Below are 21,869 nucleotides of genomic sequence, written 5' to 3'. Positions count from 1 at the left end.
TAAGATTGTCTATCTATCTATCTATCTATCTATCTATCTATCTATCTATCTATCTATCTATCTATCTATCTAGCTGAGATATTTAAGATTATCTATCTATCTATCTATCTATCTATCTATCTATCTATCTATCTATCTATCTATCTATCTGAGATATTTAAGATTGTCTATCTATCTATCTATCTATCTATCTATCTATCTATCTATCTATCTATCTATCTATCTCAGATATTTAAGATTATCTATCTATCTATCTATCTATCTATCTATCTATCTATCTGAGATATTTAAGATTGTCTATCTATCTATCTATCTATCTATCTATCTATCTATAATAAATGGATGAATAACTGATCAATACAGTGTTCATGAACATTCCTACATGAACAAACTCCATAAGTGTTTACAGAAACAGAGAGGGCGGGGCTCGACGAGTGCACGCAGAGTCACGTCATTACGCCTTAACGCCGTGCTCGTGCCCGAGCTGCGCCAACAGCGCGTCATTTGTTCCAACGCAATCACAGCCATCCGCTAAAGCGCAGCTCGCGCTTTCTGTTCCGTCCCGTTATTTTTTCCTCCATACCGGAAGTTTAAGCGTCCGCTGTTGATATCTATTCATGGCAACGGACCATGAATTAAGCGAGCTTTAGTCATTGGCCGTATCAAGAAAACGCTGCTCGGTATGTCACAATAATCACTGTTTTATTCTTTATTCTCATGCATGGCTTAAATGTTGGACACCCGAGATCATTAGAAGAGATTTGATGGATTTTGCCTTAGCTATGTCTTTTTTAATGCTTCTATTATATAAAAATGCCTGGATCTTTATCATGATTTAATCCAAAAAAATATAATAATAATAATAATAATAATAATAATAATAATAATAATAAACCTACTTATAGATCTTATAGTTCCAACCTGTCTATTATAATGTTCAGGTCTCTTGAGTTTACACCTGATATTGTACAGTTCTTTCAGTCTCTTGTTGGAAATCGAATTCACAACTCGATTCTAATTTCTTACATTTCTATTTATGCTGCCCCGAGTACATAGTGACAAAGAGCATCTCTCTCTCTCTCTCTCTCTCTCTCTGTTTGTGTCCCTTTGTAATCAGTAGCCTTTCTCTTCCTGTGATACTTCATAGTGCTGATCTCTGATAAAGAGATAAACCCAAAAGGGACACTTTCTTATAAATCCTAATGTACAGCGCATAATTCTACGCGGTTTAAGCCCTTCTGCAACTTTAATGATTTAAAGTTCTGGCTGGAATGAAAAGTTTAGCAATAAAATCACAATAAACTGGTGCTGAAGGAGTCACAGCTTTGTGCAAGGTTCTGTCCTAGTAATTAGAAGGTTGTGCGGTCATATCCTATGTGTGTTAATATTCAACCGAGTCAGTTTAATGAGACATCAGTTTCAAGATTGCACGGATAATGAAACCAAGTTTGTTGCACGGAAGCAAGGTGCAGTTTCTCCTTTTAGAAATGGATTTGCAAATTGACGCCAACACTCTTTTTAAATGTCCCATTAACATGTAAAAGAATTGTATCCCAAATTTATCCATCATTCTTCAATTATCTTCAGTAAACATATTATTTAGTGGTCAGGATCAGGGTGGATCCAGAAGCTGTACCATGTGAGGCAGGAATACACCCTGGATGGGAAACCGGTCCATCTCTAGGTATCATGCAGACACATACTGTATCAATACCAATATCAATTTCCTGGGAAAATATGTGAAACTCCACTCAGACAGTAACTCTGAAGTCATCTATGATAATTAATCCTTTGCATTAAATCGTTCAAATTAGAGGTAGCTTTGTAGAGCAATACGGACTCCGTGGGTCCATAAAGCCGACGCACAATTGTTTGTAACTTTGTTAAACTAATTTCAAAGCAATTCGATTTACTGCTCACTTATTGTAACCATAATAATAACGTATCTTCTTAACGATATGTTGTTAGCCTGTTTGACTGATTAACAGACAGCCTCTAAAAAAACACCTAGACAGCCTCTAGAATAGCATTAAGTGAAGAGATTTTGTAAGTGTGTCTATATTAGTTAAGCACTTTTTACCGTTTTTTTTTTTTTTTTTTGTAATGAAGACGGATACAAGAAAAATGTCAACGTAATCACTTATTTTGTTCTAGAGTTTTAATCTGAATCTATAGACAGTTTCCAGAAATTGCTTCTTATTATTTTCAATGAGAAAAGCTACAATTAGATCCAGTGTCTTCAAAATCAAAGACTTTCCAAATATGAGCAAAATTCACCAAAAACAACTAGTATGGCTTTTCTAGGCATCTTCACTTTTTTCAATGGCATTGCTGTTATTCATGGTCATAAAATAATCCTGGCACGTCACATGTCAATGAAGCAAAAAGTCAAAGTTGTTGGAAATCCTGGAGTCTGAATAGTCGTGTCTGGGTTTACTCTTCAGTTTTCATTAATAGTGAAAAGTTGTTAAGTGCGCATCCTTTTGTGTCTAGGTGTGCAGCGTGTCCTGAGTGAGGAGCGCTTGCTGCGATGGTGCTGGATCTGAGTGAGAACTGTGTGGAGAGGGCTAATGGGGAGGACATGGAGGCCACTCGGGGAGATTTTGAAGAAGCAGATACCAATATAGAGAAACCCAACCCTGTCCCTGTAAGAGCAAAAATCAACGCTATCAACCAAAGGGACAGGCTGCATCACAACGGGCCCTGTAGCCCTTCAGTGGATCAGAGTGTTAAGGGAGCTGAAGGTGGAAATAGTGGAAAAGCTGAGAAACTGGACGTATCTGTGAAGAGGACAGAACTTCGAAGGCCAGTCAGCCTGGAGATCAAACCGCAGCGTAAGACGAATAATCAGTGTGAAAAGAAAGTGGTGCAGCCTCCATGGCGTTACGGTGCTCCTTCTCCACCCACGCGAAGCCTCACGAGTCCCAGTTTGGGACCAGGAGGCTGGATGCGGCGTAGTGAAAGTACTTGTACTGTAAACTCCACGGCGCAACCCAGAGCCAGCAGAGGGCGAATGCGGCCAGCTACATCCCTGCCGCATATTGCCCGGGGGCTTGTGGCTGCACCCGTACCTATACCTTCTACACCACGTGGGCCCTGTTTACTTGTGGCTCTGAGGCCTATAAATCTCGAACAGGAGCGTCAGCATTTTTTCCAGTCAGACTATAAGTACGAGCCCCAGTTTGAGTACACATCGCCGGAGCCTGTTAGTGTCCTGGAGAAGTATAAAGAAGGATCTGGACTCTTTCTTTCCCAGGTATGTCAACACAGATATTCTTGTCATGGTATAGCAGTATGACAGTATTACACTGTAATGCTATGTAATTAACCCTGAAATGGTGTAAATAATGTTAGTTCTAGAAGAACTCCAGTCAATCTAATCCAAAATCTAAATCTCAGTAACTCAAAAACACGTAGTCCTTTAAATTGGACCTGATTTGTTGTGGATGGCGGAAGGTTTTGAAACAGAAAGCATTACTGATCTAATAATTATGAAATATGTTAAGGGATCCCTGTCCTGAAAAATCCTGTGGTAAATAAAAAAAACAGCGATCATACAAGTTTTGTTGCTATAAATTAAATTAAGGGTGCGTAAACTTTTTTCCTTTTGTTTTGATAGAAGTCAGCAGCTGCTCTAAGACTTCTGTTTATTTCACTTCTCAAGAATAAGTTAAACTGTCAAAAGAAATCAGTGAGAAAGCAAAAAGAATGCAGTGTCTTGCATAAAAATTCCACCTCCTAGAACTTGCAGCGAAAAAAATAATTTAAAAAAATAATTAAATAATTTTATACTTATATCCAAATACCTTGACATACGAGAAAGATATAAAACAATACGATTCCGATCCCGCTCGCTTTTTTCACAGGCAGTTAATATCATGGAGTGCGTCCTGAGGAAGTTTGGTACCTACGAGAACTTTGAAGAAATCACCGGAGGAAGCGTGCTGCCCAAGAGTCGAGTGTGGGCGACGGTGCGCAAGTACTTACAGAAAGAGGGATGCGTGGGTGAGGTGTGTGTGTTTTTGTTATCCACATTTCCTGAGCATACCTGCACTATTTCTTATATTCACAACACAGTTTTAGTCATCGTGTGTGATATGATCTGTGCAGGTGGTGGTGTCACTGTCTGATGAGCTCCTGTCTCAGGCTGTCATGATGGTGGAGAGCTGCAGGCCGACCTTAACCATAAACCTGTCCGGAGCGCGGCAGCACTGGCTGGAAGGGATGCTGAGACATGAGATTGGTATGAAACGAAATGATTTCCAAAGCTCACGTACTTTATTTACAATATTTACCTACATACCTAAATATTAAGTCTGCTACTAATTGGCCTTCGTTGTAACACAGTATTACAGTACATACAGTAAAAGTGTTCACTATATTATTTAAACTTTGAATAAGTTTTTTAAAGGCATGTGGAGCTGAAAATGTTCTCCTGTTTATTTTTTAGTATTAAGTTCTGACTCACTTTGTAACGTTCTTGCTGATCTGCTATAATTCTTGCTCTCAGGTACTCATTACTTACGCGGCGTGAATAACAGCATGCAGCCGTGGGCCACTGCCACCGGAAGGAAGCAGTTTGGATTGAAGCCAGCCAATCCGACAGAGGAGGGACTGGCCAGCATTCATAGTGTGCTGTTGCGGAAACAGCCCTTCTTGTGGCGAGCTGCTCTTCTCTACTACACCGTGTACCATGCAGCCAACATGAGCTTTAGCCAACTGTTCAGTTATATTGCGCGCTTCGTCCAGGACCCTGCGGTACGCTGGGAGTACTGTCTCCGTGCCAAACGGGGACAAACGGACACCTCAAAACCAGGTAGAGGATCAAAGACTACTGCTTACTGAATTCTCCATATCGCAGAAATGGTTCTTCTGGTTAAAGAGTATTATTATTATTATTATTATTATTATTATTATTATTATTATTATTATTATATACAATTCTATTCAATATTTTCTGAATTGCTATGTTGCATAATGTCCACAAAACAATCTTTCTGTTATCGCTTATATTAAAGATTACATTATCATATACCTTGAGTTAAAGAGTCAAAAAAAAACTGACACTGGAGACTCTTTCTAATAATGATAAATAAACATCTGACTGAAAATATAATCCTGTTGTACAGCAGAGCTTCCTATCATACAAAGATCTAGTGAAGTGATTTATAATCGCTCTCTCAAGGTTTCTTCATATCATCTCAGGGAACTTTTCCTTGCTACTTTTTGCCACAGACTTTAATTTTAAACACTGCAATAAACCAACAGAATATGGACTATGTTGTTAAAGACTATGTTGCTGTTCTTCAGGCTGTTTCAGTAAAGATCAAGTCTACCTGGACGGAATCCTAAAGATTTTACGCCACAGGAGAAACATCGATTTCAGGATGTTAGCCTCGCTGGGCAAGGTCATTTTCGATTTCCCTGAATTCATTAAAACGTATGTACGCAAAATACAAATCGCTAACGTTTAAAAATTCTCACCTGTAGGTTTCCTATGAAGATGTGGAAAGGCTTCGTCATCTTGCGGTCCTGCAGAGAACCAGGATCCCTCACTTCATGCAAGACCAAGACCGTTACCTGCAACAGCTGGATCACATCGTTGTGACGAACGAACTGAACGATGCTGAGTTACAAGAGCTCATTCCATGATGAGGATGAGGGTTTGGTTATACAGGACTTTTTTTCTGTATCAAGTTTGATTGTTTGGTCATTTCCAAAGGCTACCCCATTTTAAAAAAAAACAACAAGGTTCGACAGCCTGGATTATATCACCATCTGTGAAAATTCACATCGAGTGATTTACTCATCACTTAATCATACTCATTGTTTCAGTGTTAATATTTTTTTCTTTAAAGTGCCACTTGAACTGAGTTTACAGTTTGCAGAGATTCTCGCTTGCCAACATCTCTAAACCGATAAAATATCAAACATCTGGAAACTCTGAAACCTGACATCAATGCTGTAGCCTAATCATTGGAAGTGAATGAAAGCTCAAGGGTTTTTCATAATTTTTTTCTAATTAAGTTTGATGAAACGACGTACACAAGCACCCGAGTAGCGATTTGCAGATTTAAAAAAAAAAAAAAAAAAAAATCACACTTCCTTTACCTCATGTTCTGCTATAAAGCACTGCATTTTACTGTTAGTCCTGTGATGCTGTTTTAGTCACTGCTAGAGCTTTTTAAACCACTGTCAGTATTTATGCAAGTATTTATTCCTTTTTTTTTTTTACCTCGTATATTCATAATGAAAACTGAATGTTTGTGATTTTAACCAAGTAATTCTATTATAAATAGGGATGCATCGATAAACATATTTTTTTTTGGACTCGCTAGTTGATACTGATACGGATACAGATACCAAAAAGAGTCACCGCGAGTACTTTGTGTTATGTAATTAAATTAGTCAAACGTATCTCTGTTAATGTTGGTTGCTACTGTCATGCTGAGTTTGGTTATGAACATCTAATTGTGTTTAAATAGTGTTTTTATTAGAGGGAGGGTGCATGGGTCAAGCGTTGAGAGCCGTATCAGTGAGCCTGGCCATCACAGATGAGTTCAAGGTGCATTGAATTGTGCCTCGACCCTGGCGAAAGAGCTTGCTTAACAGAAGTGTGAGCTCACGTGCACACATTTTCACTGCTCCATGCTCGCAAATACTTTTGTGTGTGCATAATTCATGGCTCCTTGACCTCATTTTATCGACCACGCTCGCTGCTCAGTGCACTCAGATTGCCCGAACTTACGCTTTCTAATAGGATGCTGTTTACGTGCTGTTTTATCAGGTTAGAAGATGATGCTTCCCTTGTTGTTTCACAGAGCACAGTTTGCAGTCTGCTTTTAATTGCTATCATTAATCATGAAACACATCCCGATCGCTGTCATTTTTTAACATCTGCTACATCGTTAGCATGACTAATGTACACTACTGTACACTTTACGTCACATTGTAGCACACAGTATCGGATATTGACTTTTTTTTACCAGCAAATGAGCACGGTATTGACCGATAGTCGATTTAATATCAGTATCGATGCATCCCTAGTTATCATACACCTTACACAGTATTGCAAAAAAAAGGTACCAATGATATCATTTGATGAAAGCATCAAATGATATCAAGTGGTCACGTGCATTAAAAACAGTGCAGTTAACTTGAGTTTTATATCAAGACAAAAAACTTGCATTATGGATAAATATTGAAAATCCACTGTATTTTAAGTCCATTGAGACTCGTGCGCACATGTAGGTCGATACGACTGCAGCATCCGTCTCTTAATCCTGTCCACGAGTCGGCTAACCTGCAGCTCCATCACTGCCGTACATTCACACAAAGGCACGTGACGGACTCAGGACGAGAGGCAGCAAAGTGATGTGGATGTGCCTTCGATGGGTTCCGAACTCATCTGTAGTGATCGTGTGTTTGTAAAAAGTTCGAAATCATGTTCAAGTACAAACTCTGTAGTACTCATCATCTTCTGTATTGCATGAATATTGCACATTTCATGATCATTAAATAATCTGCGATTTTCAGATTATTTATTAAAATGCTACACTTAACCTAAAGGCCTGTGTCTGTTTTATAGTAATAAAGATGGGAGCAGTCTTACTGCGTGAGAAGTACTGAGTTCAAAAGTTTACACCCCCGTGGCAGCTTTGAACCAGAGAGAAAAAAAAACATCTTTAAGTAGTTTGGTACAAAATAAATAATTTCCAAAGTAATAAATATCCACCATATCCTAAATCCACTGAAGCGGGAAAAAAATGAAAAGAAAATATTTTTCAAGAAAATCTCTATATATACAGTAAATTCTTTATGACATGATTCTATTTTTCTAATAACCTAATATTATAATCTAATAATAATATAATACTAAATATCTTGTATATAAAAGGGATAATAAATGATTAAACCAGTGTTTTAAACCATTAAAGTAAACGAAAATTAATCCTTGGTATAATCATAATCTTTAAGATTATGATTATACCAAGGATTAATTTTCGTTTACTTTTAGTGCCAATATTTTTGGAAGTCGGTGTACATTTTGATGGTAAAAATCAGGATATCAGGTTAAAAGGAATTCTAAAGACAGCATAACTGTATGAGTTATTAGAAAATAACTTTTATTACATACAACATATCAGTTGAAAACAGGTATGAACCCTAAAACACTATACGATTGTTGGTATTTAAATTCTTAATTGTGTCCTACAAGGGTACCAACCTTTTTTATTTTTTACACTTGACAGTAAACAGTACACAGTATTTTTATGAAGAAAAAACTGAAATGTAAACGTAAAATGAAGAGTTGTTTATACTTTTTACTTTGCTTAAATACGTTATTAAAAAATGTGCTGCAATTGGCATTTAAAGCTTTGGACACAATATAGTTTTCTCAAGAGTAGCCTTGAGAAATATATGTTAAGATTAGATTAGATTAGATTAGACAGACAGACAGACAGATAGCTAGCTAGCTAGCTAGATAGACAGACAGACAGTTAGCTAGCTAGCTAGCTAGATTCAAATGAACTTTCTTGTAAATAATCTATAGATAGACAGGCAGATAGAAAGTTAGAATGACAGATAGACAGACAGAGATCCAGATGAGCTTTCTTGTGAATAATCTAGATACAGACAGACAGACAGACAGACAGATAGATACTTTATTGATCCTGGAGTAAATTCTAGATTTGTGTAATGTACATGTAATGTAATGAGAAGTGCAATGACCTGCAAACAGTTTTATAATTAACCTACAACAAATCAAATTATAAGACTAATTAATTGTGGGTGTTTCCTGTGAAAATGAAGGAAAATACAGTATGTACAATCCATTTTATTCTTTCCCTGTCCTCTTCTTTTTGGTCTTGGGGATGCAAACATTTGCACTCATTTGTAGTTGAAGCTGGTTTTGAAGGCTTTGGTGTCTGAACATGTATTACTTTTGAACATCTGGCTAAAATACATCTCAGAACCAGTGTGTGTTTTAAACGGTGGCATAAGAAGAATAAAACACTTCACAGTGCCTCTAAGTGCCTTTAGAGAAGCAGCAGTACCAGTAGTTCCATTTCATGTTGCAGTTTTCTTCATGTCACACCAACCCATTATTGAATATTTCTTAAAATAACACCACCATCCTATGTGTATGCACCATGTTTTGTTAAATTTGGTTTAATTTAGATCGCTGGCCTACATCAGGCGCATGACTAGGCTTAAATTAGGTCCCATAAATGATCCGTTCTCTCAATAGTATCACAGCTGTCGTTATTTAACCTGAGTTAAAAATACACACCAACATGTCAGACTGGTTAAAAAGTATCTCTTATTTAATATATCATATTTTCAACAGATTACAGAAAAGCTTCCATACCCAATAATAATAATAATAATAATAATAATAATAATAATAATAATGCTATAATTTACAATTTGCACTCATTTCAGCAGGGCAAATTAACTGACCATTACAATCCTTCCAGTATAGAATGCAACCTGGATCCTGAGCCCACAGCAGTCATGTAGAGCCTGAGAGTCACAGGGAAAGAGCAGGCATTCTTTCCCAACCACAATACATAATCACTTATAATTCTGTAGGGGTTTTTTTTCTCTTTTTTTTTTTTTTCCTTTAAAGAGAGATGTTGAACTTAAAACAGGAACGAAGGGGACATACAGAATACCACTTTTTTTGGTATCTAAGTAACTGTGGCAAGCAGCACTAATACAAAGTGAATAAAGGAGAGGGAGTCGGCCAGCCCGGTGCGTTTGGGTTTTCTGTACAAGTCTTGTAATACTAAATTACTTCTTGCTTCAGTCGAGTGAAGCTTTACACCTGAAACGCAGGGTCTCTGCCAAACACTGAGGTAAAAAGGTTTTCCTGGAGGAGAAAAACAACGATCTGGTTATATTTATTTATATTCACATGTATTCAGATTTAAACTGTTGGATGGAAATAATTGTACCTTTTACTTTTAGCTCATCATGTCGCAGTTGAACTGCTTATTGCCAGGGTGCCATCTGAGTTTGAGAGTGACTGTCCCTTCAGCACAGGATCTGCGATACACAAAAATGGCACCGCTGTGAGACCCGGACTTGCAAAGAAAGAGCCGGGTAAAAAAAAAAAAAAAAAAAATAAAACACACGTTGGTGTGAATGCTTTGGAAAAATAAATAAAGAAGAAATAAAGAACGTCTATCAACCACTCACAGAAGTAGGGGTGTTCCATGGCCTCCTGGGCAGTCAATCTCTGTTGATGGTCATAACGCAGCAGCTTATCCAGCAAATCTAGAGCTTCGGGGCTCACCAAGTGCTGATTCTCCTGCTGAACAAAGTGCTCCCAACGCTTTCGTGTTTGCCTGGAAGGTTTTACAAATGAGAAATGAGTGATCAATCAGTACCCATACTGTATACAGTGCAGATACAGAAATGGAGTTACTATTCAATCTTTGGTGAGAATTTATGAAGATTTGACACTTTCCACCAGGGATGAGTACACACTATTGGTGCTCATCATCATTGGAACCAAAATAAGTAACCTACATTATATCAAGTAATCAGGGACGCCACAGAACATGTTTACTTTGACTGGCTAAATGTTACTGGCTACATTAGTTACCTTGGATCAAGTAGGCTTGCAAAGGTTTTCTTTCCCTTCTAAAAGCATTCTTTACAGCCAATAGTGAAGTGTTGCTTGTTTTTTTGTTTGTTTATCAGTTCCTTAAAAAAGGCAGATCATGACTAGTCATATAAAACGATATAGCGTTTGTTGCAACACTAATGACAATGTTGAAGTCCTTTGGATGCCTTTTATGTTTAAGATGTTTAATCAGGTTACTTGTATTGCAGGATGATGCTGTAGATCCATCTTGATATTTGCACGGAGCAAAAGTATTTAACAAGGTCAACACTTATCTGACTGTACATTGTTATAATAACAATTTTAATAACTTTCTGAATGAAAAGGAAAAATATTTAACTCGTAAAAACTTAAAAAGAACTATAACATCTTTAACATCTGAATTAGTTGAAAGACTTTCTGGGTATTTTCCCCTTTATTTATTTTTGCTTATAATTGAATAATTTTTTTCCATTGTGAAATCTACTATTAGATGATTAGCCTACAGCATATTAAAGAACTGGACTTGAACTCACTGTCCAAGCAGGTCTTTGAAACGTGTGTCCAGTTCAATGTGATACTTGTTAAGGTAGCTGTAAAGTTCTTCGGTCCCGAGGACTTTAGCAATACGAACAAGCTGTGGGCGAAAAAAAAAACAAAAAAAACAAAAACAGTTTGGTCTTTATTTACTTGTGATTTTTTATTAAGAGCTATTTTATTCTATAATGTATAAACACTGTCTTATAAACTGTAACTACCTGGTCATAATTGTCCTGGCCATGGAAAAAGGGTTCTTTCTGAAAAATCATACTGGCCAGCATGCAGCCCAGGCTCCACATGTCTAAACTGTAATCATACATCTGCAAAGCAGAAAATAAGTGTGTTTAGGATATTGGTGAAATAGAACAAAATTATAATTGAATGCATATAAACATTATACCTGATAATCAACCAGGAGCTCTGGTCCCTTGTATGATCTCGAGGCCACCCTTACATTATATTCTTGTGAAGGATGATAGAACTCAGCAAGACCCCAGTCTATCAGGCGCAACTAAAATGTGCACACACACACACATACACACACACACACACACACACACACACACACACACACACACACACAGTTCACTATTTAAAGCTATAGTGCGTGGGATTTGTTTGCTATAAATAAAACCAAACACATGATTCTTGGATCATTGGATAACAAAATACTCTGATGTATAATCTAATGTTCCTAGGCTGCTATGAATCAGCCTGAGAATCAGATAAATTCATCATGATGACTCCTCAGCTTTAGGCATGAAATGAGCCTGACTGCTGAAAACTGATGTGTGATTGCATGAGAGATTCTCATGCTGGTGGCGTGGCGTGTCAGCATTTCTCTTGCGGGGTAAGTCTCCGATTTCTCTAACAGGTAACAATCTAATTTGGTGGAAAGCTTGTGAAAATGCTAGATGGCAGAAGTCCAATTTATCCATCTTGTGGAACTATATACACACATACATACATACATATATGTATATATGTATGGTTTGAAGTTATGTTAACTAGAGAACTCATAACAGCTGGCTAGTAATCTAAGGGAAAGTACTACATAAATTTCCTTTGAAATTTTGCCTTTCAAACCTGCCTATATAAGGCCTTTTATATAGTGATTGATTCAAACCCTGTGCCTTCCTGCTCAGTCTCTCTTTATCCTCTGGTCTGGGTTTTAGCTAGCATACTATCCAGTTCATGCCTAACATTTCTTACAAGATGGGAAAAAGGACACCAAGATTTACACACCAAGAACACTAAGCTTAAAGATGAGCTCTGATTGATGTGCACAATAACTGGCCTCCAATACTTGGGCCATGGGCTAAATTACACATTACCGTATTATGCTTGGTGGAGAACAGTGCACCATAACCCATGTTACAAAATGGTCTTCAACCTTGCCAACTTATATTTCCTAGCTGAATTGACAAAATCGTACATCCTGTAACTAAGTTGCATTCTTACTGCTGGTCCGCTTAAAGAAAATACACTGAACAAATTACCTTTCGCATTTGGTGATCTATCATTACGTTATGTGGCTTTACATCCCGATGCATGATTCCCATGCTGTGAGAGTAATCCAGCGCCTGCAGAAAAAAGAAACGTGCATTTAGCAAGGGTCGGTATAGAGCTGGCAATAGGGCACTTAAATACGTTTACCTTTAGAAGTTCATACAAGTAGAAGCGAATGTCAAAATCTGTTAATCTCTGGTAGAGATCCTATAAATAAGAATGAAGTATATAAGATGTTTAGATGTTAAAACGATGTTTAGTTTAAACACTTTTAGTATTGTTTAGTATTAGTGTTTGTTGTGTAGTTCTCAGTTTAAACATCTCAGATGCCATCAGTCATAAATACATTTTAGTAAAATAAATAAAGAAATAAAATGGTACCTTGAAATCTGTGTTATTGATGCACTCAAAGACAAGAGCTGGTGTTCTGGACTGAAATAAGTACAGGGAATCTTAGCTCATCAATGATTCATTTTGATTTATCTATTTTGACGATAGTCCACGTTCAGACTTTGCACACAGATAGAAAGATGTGTCAGAAACCTACCACAGGATCCTTAACTGTGTCCACAAGGCGAATTATGTTGGTTCCTCCTCTTAAGTTTTCCAGGATTTTGATCTCACGTTTGATCTTCTTCTTCTTGACAGGCTATGACAGCACAAGAGTGAAAGAGAAATCCCTTGGGTATATTTATATAGACCAGAACATCAGAAAGATTTTTTTTTTTTTTTTAAGGAAAGCATCCCTTGAAAAGTCTTAGAAATGTACAACTATTTATACCTGAACATTAACTTGGGAAATGAACAACTTCCTATAGAGTGACCAGAAACGATCAGAGCTTAATGATTAGAACTATCTTTAATAACTAAATAACAATGATTATACCACAGCTGTGTTAAATCCTTGACTCTGGTTGATCAGCAGCTTTAAGGATAGTGCTGGCTCAAGTCATATCACGTTAAAGCTGATGCACTCATTCTAATACATTAGCAGGTCTCTAGTAACAACTCATTCACAGGGACTTTTTAGTGTTTGGTGGATGATCTACATAAAAAGACAAGAAACAAGATACTTCAGGGAAAGCGGTTATAGATAAATAACTTCGAGATGGTAACAGTAAGGCTGCTTTGGGGCTCACCACCTTGCTGGATTATTCTTCCTAAAACAGCACAACTACAAGTATTTTATCCCTTACACAGCGATCCATAATTCCTTATGGAAATCTTCTCACCCCATTAAAGAAAATCTCAAGCTTATTTTAAGAATCACCTTGAGTATTTTCACCACCACTCTGTCATTGCTGTTGATATTGATGGCTTCAAACACTTCGCTATATTTGCCTCTTCCAAGCTTCCGGACTAACTGGTAATCATCTTGGTTGCTGAAAGAACGTGAGAAATGACAGAAGCAAATAAGAACAAACTAGATACTTTATACAGTCCAAGTGAAACAAGTACAAACTAATTTTACAAAGTCTTACGTTTATTACTGATTGAAGTCAGATATATGTTATTTTTGAAGCTTATAACTACATAACCTACTTATTAAATTTGTATTAGATTATACTTGGCATTATTTACAAGACATTGACAGCGGTGTGTCCAAAATTAAGCCTTGAAAGAACCCTAGGGATTCTTGGAGCCCACTTTCAGAACCCTGGTCCTGGAGAACCCTCTGTCCTGTACATTTTAGTGTTTTCCCTTCAAACCCTTTCGAGTCTGAAAAGGGGCTGATTTGTTGAAACAGGTGTTTTAGCTATAGGACTGTGGGTTGGAGAGGAGCAGAGTGGGAACCTTTATAGCAAACGGGTATATAAATACAACGGAAAGATTTGTACCTCCAGCTAGGCACATGTGCTTCATAGTCCCAGTAATCCTTGCTTTTCAGAGTGTTCACATCAGCGTACACCCGCGCTTTGCTGGCCGCCGGACCAGGCATGGCGGGCATGGGCGATGATGGATCTGCCTTTTCCCCACCGACCACAGCACTCCAAACACGACACCGCAAAGCCGGCCTTGTCTTCTGGCAACTCTGGGAAAGGCCTGGTTCACTGTAGCAATGTACGACTGATCTTTTCAGTGAAACAGGGCCGCAATGCAGCTGGGACCATGACCTCTTCTTCAAACCCGATACGGAGTGTCCGAATGTGTCGGAAAGCAGCCTGCACGCTTTCTGACACAGCGCCAGCTTAAATAACCGTGTCGGTTAGGAGGAATTTCGCCAAGATCTCATAGCACAGATTTGATTTACCGATGCGTGATTAATAGCAGGATCGCTAAGCGACATGCATAAACATGTCACTTACCTGTGAAGCCCGCTAGTCAGCTTAGTGCATAGCTCGCTACGCATGTAATAACTAACTAGTCCTGCTTATAAACCATCACAAAAGACTTACAGCTTAACTTATCTAGCTATGATGCTGAATGAACGGAAAATTAATTCAGCTCGTTAACGTCGAACGAACGACGAGGCTGGCTAACGATAGCACTTAGCTATCATTGCTAGCTAAGAGGAATTAATTAAATAAAAATAATTAATTATATTATAACGTTACCATGCAAACCGGTCGGTCTGATATTTCTTTAAACAGAACGTGAATCGATATTATTATTATTATTATTTAACATTATTATAATCATGGTAATCGTTACAAGCTAAGCTATGCTAAGCTAAGCTAACGTTATGGAGACCGATAGCTAACAAGCTAGCTCGATTGAGCAGCGTTTTTTTTTTTTTTTAACTCCACTGACCGCTATTAGGAAAATTAAAATAATAACAATAAAGTGTTGACATTTTCTCTAAACATTCAGACCGTCGCCTTGAGGGGATGGAGGAATCCCCAACACCGCTCAGTTAGCTCACTCACACCCCTTCTGTTTCAAACCGCAGAATACGTACCGTATCCCAAACCACTTTCTCTCGGATGGAAACTTAGTGCACTTTGTAGGGCGCACGAGCCCGTTGTTTCTAACTACATTTAGTGCACTTGCGTAGGAAACAGTAAGAGATTTGGACGTTTAGATTGACGTTAGTTTCACTTGAGAACCGGAAGCGCTCAATAAGCTTCCAGGCGACGTTTATAAAATAAATAAATTTAAAAAAAAAAAAAGCCCGACTACGTTTTATTTATTTTTTTTGGCGTCAATTGAAAATTAAATGACTAAAAATTTATATATTATATATATAAGTAAAAATAGAAATTCAAAAACACATATTTGCAAACATTTATTGGTTAATGTCATGTAGCCTAAGGTCACAATACATACAAGTGCAAAGAATGGACAAATTATTACATATAGATATTTACATATTTCAAACGCCCCACTGTTTAAAAACACTTAAAAACGTTAAAGTGAGCAAAAGAAAAAAAATAAAAATAAAATAAAAATAATTAAAAAAAAAAAAACTATTGAATGGTTTATAGGTACTACACCTGTGGATGATCAGGCTACATCCCTATTTCATCTTAATGACCTGCGTTAATTATGTAGTGTAACTGTGACATTAAATGGACATTGAAATGAAGGGGGAAAAATGTATAGGGTGCCTGAACATTTTAAAGGAGTATTTTGTTAGAGTTAACAAACATTTAATATATTTCTATCGTTTTCTAGAACATCTATACAGGACGCTTGCCTGTATTCGTCATCCGTTTAATCTTGATCAGCATACAAGGGTGATTGATATTCTGATTAAGGTTGATTAAGGTGCAATTTTGTCAAACTAGACCTAACAAACCTTGTGATACTGCTGAATACGACCAAGGTGCTTCCGACTCCTACTTTTTTCTCTCTCTTTTTTTTTTTTTTAAATATTAGAATGCAAACCTAAAGTTTAAAGGGACATCACAGGCATGTATAAACGGACAAAATAAAATAGAAATATCTCATAAAAGGTAAAATAAGCCTACTACATCCACTGTAATAAAGTAATAAGTGTCCTTAGAGAGGAATGATCATGGACATATAGTTTACAGTATGGTTTATACACAGACACTAAATTGTACTATTGTACTAAATCATTACAAAACATCAATTTCTGAATAGTACTAAAGATATTAGAGCGTCGATAAAGCGGTAACACCAGCTCGTGTGTGCGTGTATGTTTTAAATTGTTGTCAGACATGCTGTTACTGGGCAGTTGAAATGCAAGTCCAAACTGTAAACTGTATAAATGTATGATTGTTACTGATCATTGTCTAAATAACCATGATAACTGCAGGGATGAGTCGACCACTTACACTCGTCACCATACAACTGCATCACTTCAAAATAACTATCTTTGTTCTTTTGCCTAGAAGACAACATACAAATAAGCACCAGGTACAGTTTACAACATAAAATACTAACATAGAGATTTTAGATTATTCATGCATACACATACCCTGTTACATCATGGGTTAGGCATTGGAGTTTATATGGTCGAGTTACTATACGGAGCAGTTTGCCTTAAGATATATACAAGTACTATGGCAGGTAAAAAGCATGAGGTTGTACATGTACTGTACAAGATGGGGGGAAATTTAACACTTTCTGTCACATGCCTCAATAATTAGTCCAGCCAGCGAAATCCTTTTGATTTTCTCGTTTTTGGGAAGTGCTCCTAACAAAATGACTGAATTAAGCTTGTTAATATTAAAACCGTGAAAACACAAATCGGTCACACCTACAACACTTACAACAGCACTGTATTTGAATTTCAATTTCAAATATCAGGGAGCTAAAAATCTAGAATAGTCATCGTCGGGTTTATATCCTATAAACTTTTTAATAGTTTTTGGACATTTTTTTTGTATTCTGCATCTAAGCTTTTTTTAAGGCCTGGCTGGAAAATACTGGTACACAGAATTGAAAAGTATAATCACAGGCTGTGAGTCTTGAAATGAACCTCAATAAATTATAGCACATTTAGAATACTGGGGTGTTTCTCATCTAAGCGCTATATTCGTGGCTTTGTTAAACAAGATGGGAGACTAACGCTGCTGGAGCACCATTACTGTATGCACGGGGCTACTGGATACCCCCCTCCTTCTGCAGTGTGTTGAACTGTGTGCTCCTGAAGAGCCCCTAGCTCCCCGAAGCACTCCCCACACCACACGCATTTAAACTGGGCTTCCCGTGAATGGACAATGCCATGCTTGGCCAGGTGCTCTCGCTGCTTGAATCCCTTGTCGCAGGTTGGGCACTTGAAAGGTTTCTCTCCCGTGTGGACGCGGCGATGTCTCTGGAGCTCAGAGGAATATTTAAAGCGCCTCTCGCAGTCCGAGCACTTCATTGGTTTCTCGCGAGCAGGATCACAGTGATGCTGTACGAAATCGGACGATGACTGAAAGCGACGACCACACAAGGAGCATTTGAGCGGCTTCTCGGTGCAGTGGGAATTCTGGTGTCGCTGAAGAGTGGAGGATTTTTTATAGCCCTTGCCGCACACGTCGCATTTGTACGGTTTCTCGGGTGCGTTGGAGCCTGACCCGGATTCTCCACACTTGTGCCTGAGTAGTTCGCCAGACTGTCTGAAGCCCTTTTGGCAAGCGGCGCACTTGAACAAGTTTTCGATTCCATGGACATGCTGGTGGTACAGAAGGTGGGATGGCTGAAGGAAGCCCTTGTCGCACTGGTTGCACTTGAAAGGGCGCTCCGCTGGGTTTTTGTGAGTGCGGCGGTGTCGCACGAGGGCGTACTGCTGCTTGAAACTCATCTGGCACTCTTCACATTGGAACGGCCTTTCTTCAGAGTGGGTGCGCTCGTGCTGCCGGAGGTCCGACGGCCGTTTGAAGGTCTTCCCACACGTCGCACAACGGAAGGGTCGTTCACCTGCAGGCTGGCACTGGTGGTGCAGCAACTCAGACGATTCCTTGAAGTGCAGTTCACACAAGTTGCACTTGAACAGGTGCTCACCGGAGTGGGCGTACATGTGACGCACGAGGTGCTGCCGGTGCTTGAAGGTCTTATCGCAGACGGCGCATTTATAAGGGCGGTCAGAACTATGAGTGCGCTGGTGATGCGCCAGGTGTGATGCCTGGCTGAAGCTCTTGTCACAGGTGTTGCATTTGTACGGCTTCTCCCCTGTGTGCACTCGCTCGTGTCGAGAGAGCTCGGAGAGGTGTCGGAAAGCCTTCGAACACACCGAACACTTGTAGGGCCTGTCTGAGTTTTGAAAAGCCGTGGACGAAGAGGAGCCCATTGCAGCACCGCTGCTGGAGGTCTCGCCGGTAGATGGCTGCTGGGGGTTTGATGAGGAAGAATCTGGCCTGTAGGTTTTCTCACAGATTGAGCATTTCATAGGGTTGTTGCCATTCGAATGCTCGTTGTGATGCTGTGCCAAAGAAGTGAGAAGAGAGAATCCCATTTTGCACACACCGCAAACAAACGGTTTCTGCTCTACCTGGACACACTGATGCTCCAGCAAATCAGTGGCCTGACTGAAGATCTTCATACACTGTGTGCACTGGAAAGAACGGTCCTGGCTCACCATGCACTGGTGCTCATGCGGGTTCGCCAGGTGCGATATATCATGGCCGCACGCTCCACATTTGTGCCCGCCCTCGCTCCCAACTTGCAGGGACGGCTGTTGAGCGGGCACGGGGTGCTGCTGGCTGTGCTGACCGTGCTGCGACTGTTGTAAAGCAGGGTCTGTCGGAAGGACGATCCCATACACGGCACTACCAAGGGGATTTTCGGCCCCTTGAAGAAGAGGATGTGCAACAGGAGGAGGGGCCACTGCATGCTGCTGCTGCCATGCCTCGGTCATCCTTCCGCTGTACATGTATGGATTCAGCTGTCACAGGACCTCGGTTATTCAAAACGTCCCGGTACGTCGGGTCTTTATCGGATTCAAGGACTGACAAGGAGTCTTGTTACATTATATGAAGAACTTCACCTGCAAGACAGAGACAACATCAGCTTACTTTAGTCAGAAGTGCTTCAACTCTTCAAGGATGCATTTTAATACAAAGAAGCCAAGATTAAAAAAAAAAACAAAAACAAAAGAAAAATAAACAAAATATTGTTTTGTTTTTTTCCAATATGCACGGCATAAAACATCACAAATCAAAACAGACACCGTGATTTAGTGTCCATTCTGGATTCATCACTGCTCTGAACGGTCGTTTTAAGCTTAAGCTAAAATGCTACAAACCGACAGAGGAAAGAAAAAAGAAAATAAACAAAAACAAACCTCTGCACGATGCTAAGCTACTACACAAAAGGAAACACGACGCATGCAAAAAAAAAAGTCAAATGTACTAATATTTATATATATATTGTATTCCTGGTCAAAAAAATAGGCGTTTTTTTTGGGTTTTTTTTTTTAGCAACTTTAGCTAGCTGCTGATAGCATTAGACACCGGGAGCAGCTCGTTTTATTATACACCAGCTTGGCTAATGTCCTTGCTTTTAACCGTCTGGCTAACAAACAAACAGTAAACAGTAAACAGTGCATGCAAAAAAAGGGGCAAGAAATCAGGAATGCGGGATGAAAAAAAAAAGAAAAAAAAAAAACCGCGGAGAGGAAACTCGAAGCTCGAAGGGAGGGGAGAAAAAAAAATCCCTCTGCACAATGGCATCCGAGCAGCATAACGCACAGCCTCCTTCCCTTAAGCTCAGTGCACTTCAGTACGCTGGCTGGGCTACACCGCGGCTGCTAAAGGCAAAACCGACACCATGCATGCTGTTTTTTCCCTCCTCGTACATCGATTCCCATACCTTATTTATTTCCCGGTTGAATCCTGAATGCACTAGAGTTAAAGGAGTGTAAAAAAAAAAGCGGTTCCGGTTCTGCAAAAAAAAAAAAGAAAAGAAAAGAAAACAAACACACATTCGGACGACGCGCAGCCGGCGGGGCTCCACAAGGCCCAAATGAACGTGACGCATCGGACCTCTATGACCAGTCCCCCTCCTTCCTTTCCTTTCCTTTCCTCCCTTCCCTCCCTCCAAACAGAACAAGGCTGACACCCAAATAATATGGGCGGATTCAAAGCGGCAGGGGGGCTGAAAATGTCAGCTGAACCTGCATCAGTGTGATCTTCCCGTTTTTTGTTTTTTTTTGGTTGTTTTTTTTTTGATTTGGTTAAGGTTGGATCAATCATACTTGATGTTCTCTAGCAGAGCCTCAAGAATATGATGAATACAGCACAAGATATGATGGTAGACCATGTGTGCCATGTGTTAGGGTTCTAATCATGGCATTACAAATGGTTTTGAATCATTAAAGTGTTCAACCTTGGGGCGTTCTTGGGCTTGAAGATATTTCTCAACACCATCTAAAGATGCATGGTGAACTGAAAAAAAATAAAAAAAAAACATTTCTGATTTACAGAAAAATTCCAATTATCAGCAAAGTAAACCAAAGGATCTGTCTTGTTTGTCTTGTCCTGCACTATCTTGTCTGTCTTGTTTGTCTTGTCCTGCACTATCTTGTCTGTCTTGTCCTGCACTGTCTTCCTGTCTTGTCCTGCACTGTCTTCTTTGTCTTGTCCTGCACTGTCTTGTCTGTCTTGTTTGTCTTGTCCTGCACTGTCTTGTTTGTCTTGTCCTGCACCGTTTGCACCAGGTTGCCCAGTTGCACTTTATGTGACTAGGACTACTTACTAAGTCCTTAGCTCTGTCTTTGTTCTATGTAGCACCATGATCCTGGAGAAATGTTGTCTCATTTCACTGTGTTTTGCAAAAGCTATATATGGTTGAAATGACAATTAAAAGCTTCTTGACTTGACTTGAGATCTGAAAATGTAACAGGGTTGAATCAAAACCAACAAATCTGTTTTATTTTTGTTCTCCTTTGTTTATCTTGGCACACTCAATTAGGCAATTACTAGATGTACTAGATTTGGATTTAAGATTAGGATTTAAGGTTCGCACCTTCATGTTTGAGGGATTTGATTCTAGCCTCCGCCCTGTGTGCTTTGACTTTGCATGTCCTAACCATGCTTTGGGGGTTTCCTCCAGGTACTCCGGTTTCCTCCCCAGTCCAAGAAATACCTTGTAGGCTGATTGTCATTTATAAATTGTCCATAGCATGTGATTGAGTGTGTGTGAGATGGTGCCATGCTATGGGTTGGTACGGATATCATGTAACATCTTCCAGGAAAACCCTACCCCATCCAAAGGACAATGGTTTAATGAAGATGAAAATTATGTAAAACATATGATAATTGAACTTCTTGAACCTTTTTGATGTGTTAGACACTACCAAATTATCTAATCA

The 21,869-nt window shown here is 39.0% G+C and overlaps 3 protein-coding genes across 4 annotated transcripts; 1 reads left to right on the top strand and 2 right to left on the bottom strand.

Annotated features, from left to right (window-relative positions):
* The first annotated feature begins 525 nt into the window (after positions 1 to 525).
* Positions 526 to 7,608, top strand: kiaa0895l. The gene is made up of 7 exons (XM_060886931.1): positions 526 to 680; positions 2,494 to 3,256; positions 3,867 to 4,010; positions 4,111 to 4,243; positions 4,511 to 4,816; positions 5,311 to 5,408; positions 5,491 to 7,608. The coding sequence occupies exons 2-7, from the start codon at positions 2,531 to 2,533 to the stop codon at positions 5,650 to 5,652; spliced, it is 1,569 nt and encodes a 522-aa protein (XP_060742914.1). The 5' UTR covers positions 526 to 680; positions 2,494 to 2,530; the 3' UTR covers positions 5,653 to 7,608.
* Positions 7,609 to 9,311: 1,703 nt separating this feature from the next.
* On the bottom strand, positions 9,312 to 15,572 carry csnk2a2a (casein kinase 2, alpha prime polypeptide a). Its single transcript, XM_060886919.1, has 12 exons — positions 14,503 to 15,572; positions 13,935 to 14,046; positions 13,212 to 13,313; positions 13,046 to 13,096; positions 12,812 to 12,871; positions 12,655 to 12,738; positions 11,556 to 11,666; positions 11,374 to 11,475; positions 11,152 to 11,252; positions 10,207 to 10,355; positions 9,963 to 10,053; positions 9,312 to 9,877 (listed from the first exon to the last, which is right to left on the bottom strand). Exons 1-11 carry the CDS (start codon positions 14,610 to 14,612, stop codon positions 9,980 to 9,982), a joined length of 1,056 nt encoding a protein of 351 aa, XP_060742902.1. The 5' UTR covers positions 14,613 to 15,572; the 3' UTR covers positions 9,312 to 9,877; positions 9,963 to 9,979.
* Positions 15,573 to 15,877: 305 nt separating this feature from the next.
* LOC132856980 (zinc finger protein 319) lies at positions 15,878 to 20,579 on the bottom strand. Of its 2 annotated transcripts, none has more exons than XM_060886898.1 (2): positions 20,369 to 20,579; positions 15,878 to 19,544 (listed from the first exon to the last, which is right to left on the bottom strand). In XM_060886898.1, exon 2 carries the CDS (start codon positions 19,428 to 19,430, stop codon positions 17,658 to 17,660), a length of 1,773 nt encoding a protein of 590 aa, XP_060742881.1. In that variant the 5' UTR covers positions 19,431 to 19,544; positions 20,369 to 20,579; the 3' UTR covers positions 15,878 to 17,657. The 2 variants fall into 2 exon arrangements, with proteins under 2 accessions (XP_060742881.1, XP_060742890.1); XM_060886907.1 differs by lacking the exon at positions 20,369 to 20,579 and adding an exon at positions 19,842 to 19,932.
* Between the last annotated feature and the right edge of the window lie 1,290 nt (positions 20,580 to 21,869).

Source organism: Tachysurus vachellii, chromosome 1 (genome assembly GCF_030014155.1).
Source record: "Tachysurus vachellii isolate PV-2020 chromosome 1, HZAU_Pvac_v1, whole genome shotgun sequence".
Taxonomy (NCBI): Eukaryota; Metazoa; Chordata; class Actinopteri; order Siluriformes; family Bagridae; genus Tachysurus; species Tachysurus vachellii.
Note: the sequence above shows the minus strand (reverse complement) of the source record. Positions and strands in the feature narration are given on the sequence as shown.

Coding starts and splice junctions, on each gene's coding strand:
- LOC132856980 (XM_060886898.1), bottom strand. CDS start 19,430: ATGTACAGCGGAAGGATGACCGAGGCATGGCAGCAGCAGCATGCAGTG.
- csnk2a2a (XM_060886919.1), bottom strand. CDS start 14,612: ATGCCCGCCATGCCTGGTCCGGCGGCCAGCAAAGCGCGGGTGTACGCT. Junction 12,739..12,811: donor ACTTGTATGAACTTCTAAAG/GTAAACGTATTT, acceptor TTTTTTCTGCAG/GCGCTGGATTACTCTCACAG. Junction 11,667..12,654: donor TAGATCACCAAATGCGAAAG/GTAATTTGTTCA, acceptor TGCACATTTTAG/TTGCGCCTGATAGACTGGGG.
- kiaa0895l (XM_060886931.1), top strand. CDS start 2,531: ATGGTGCTGGATCTGAGTGAGAACTGTGTGGAGAGGGCTAATGGGGAG. Junction 3,257..3,866: donor CTGGACTCTTTCTTTCCCAG/GTATGTCAACAC, acceptor CTTTTTTCACAG/GCAGTTAATATCATGGAGTG. Junction 5,409..5,490: donor TGTTAGCCTCGCTGGGCAAG/GTCATTTTCGAT, acceptor TCTCACCTGTAG/GTTTCCTATGAAGATGTGGA.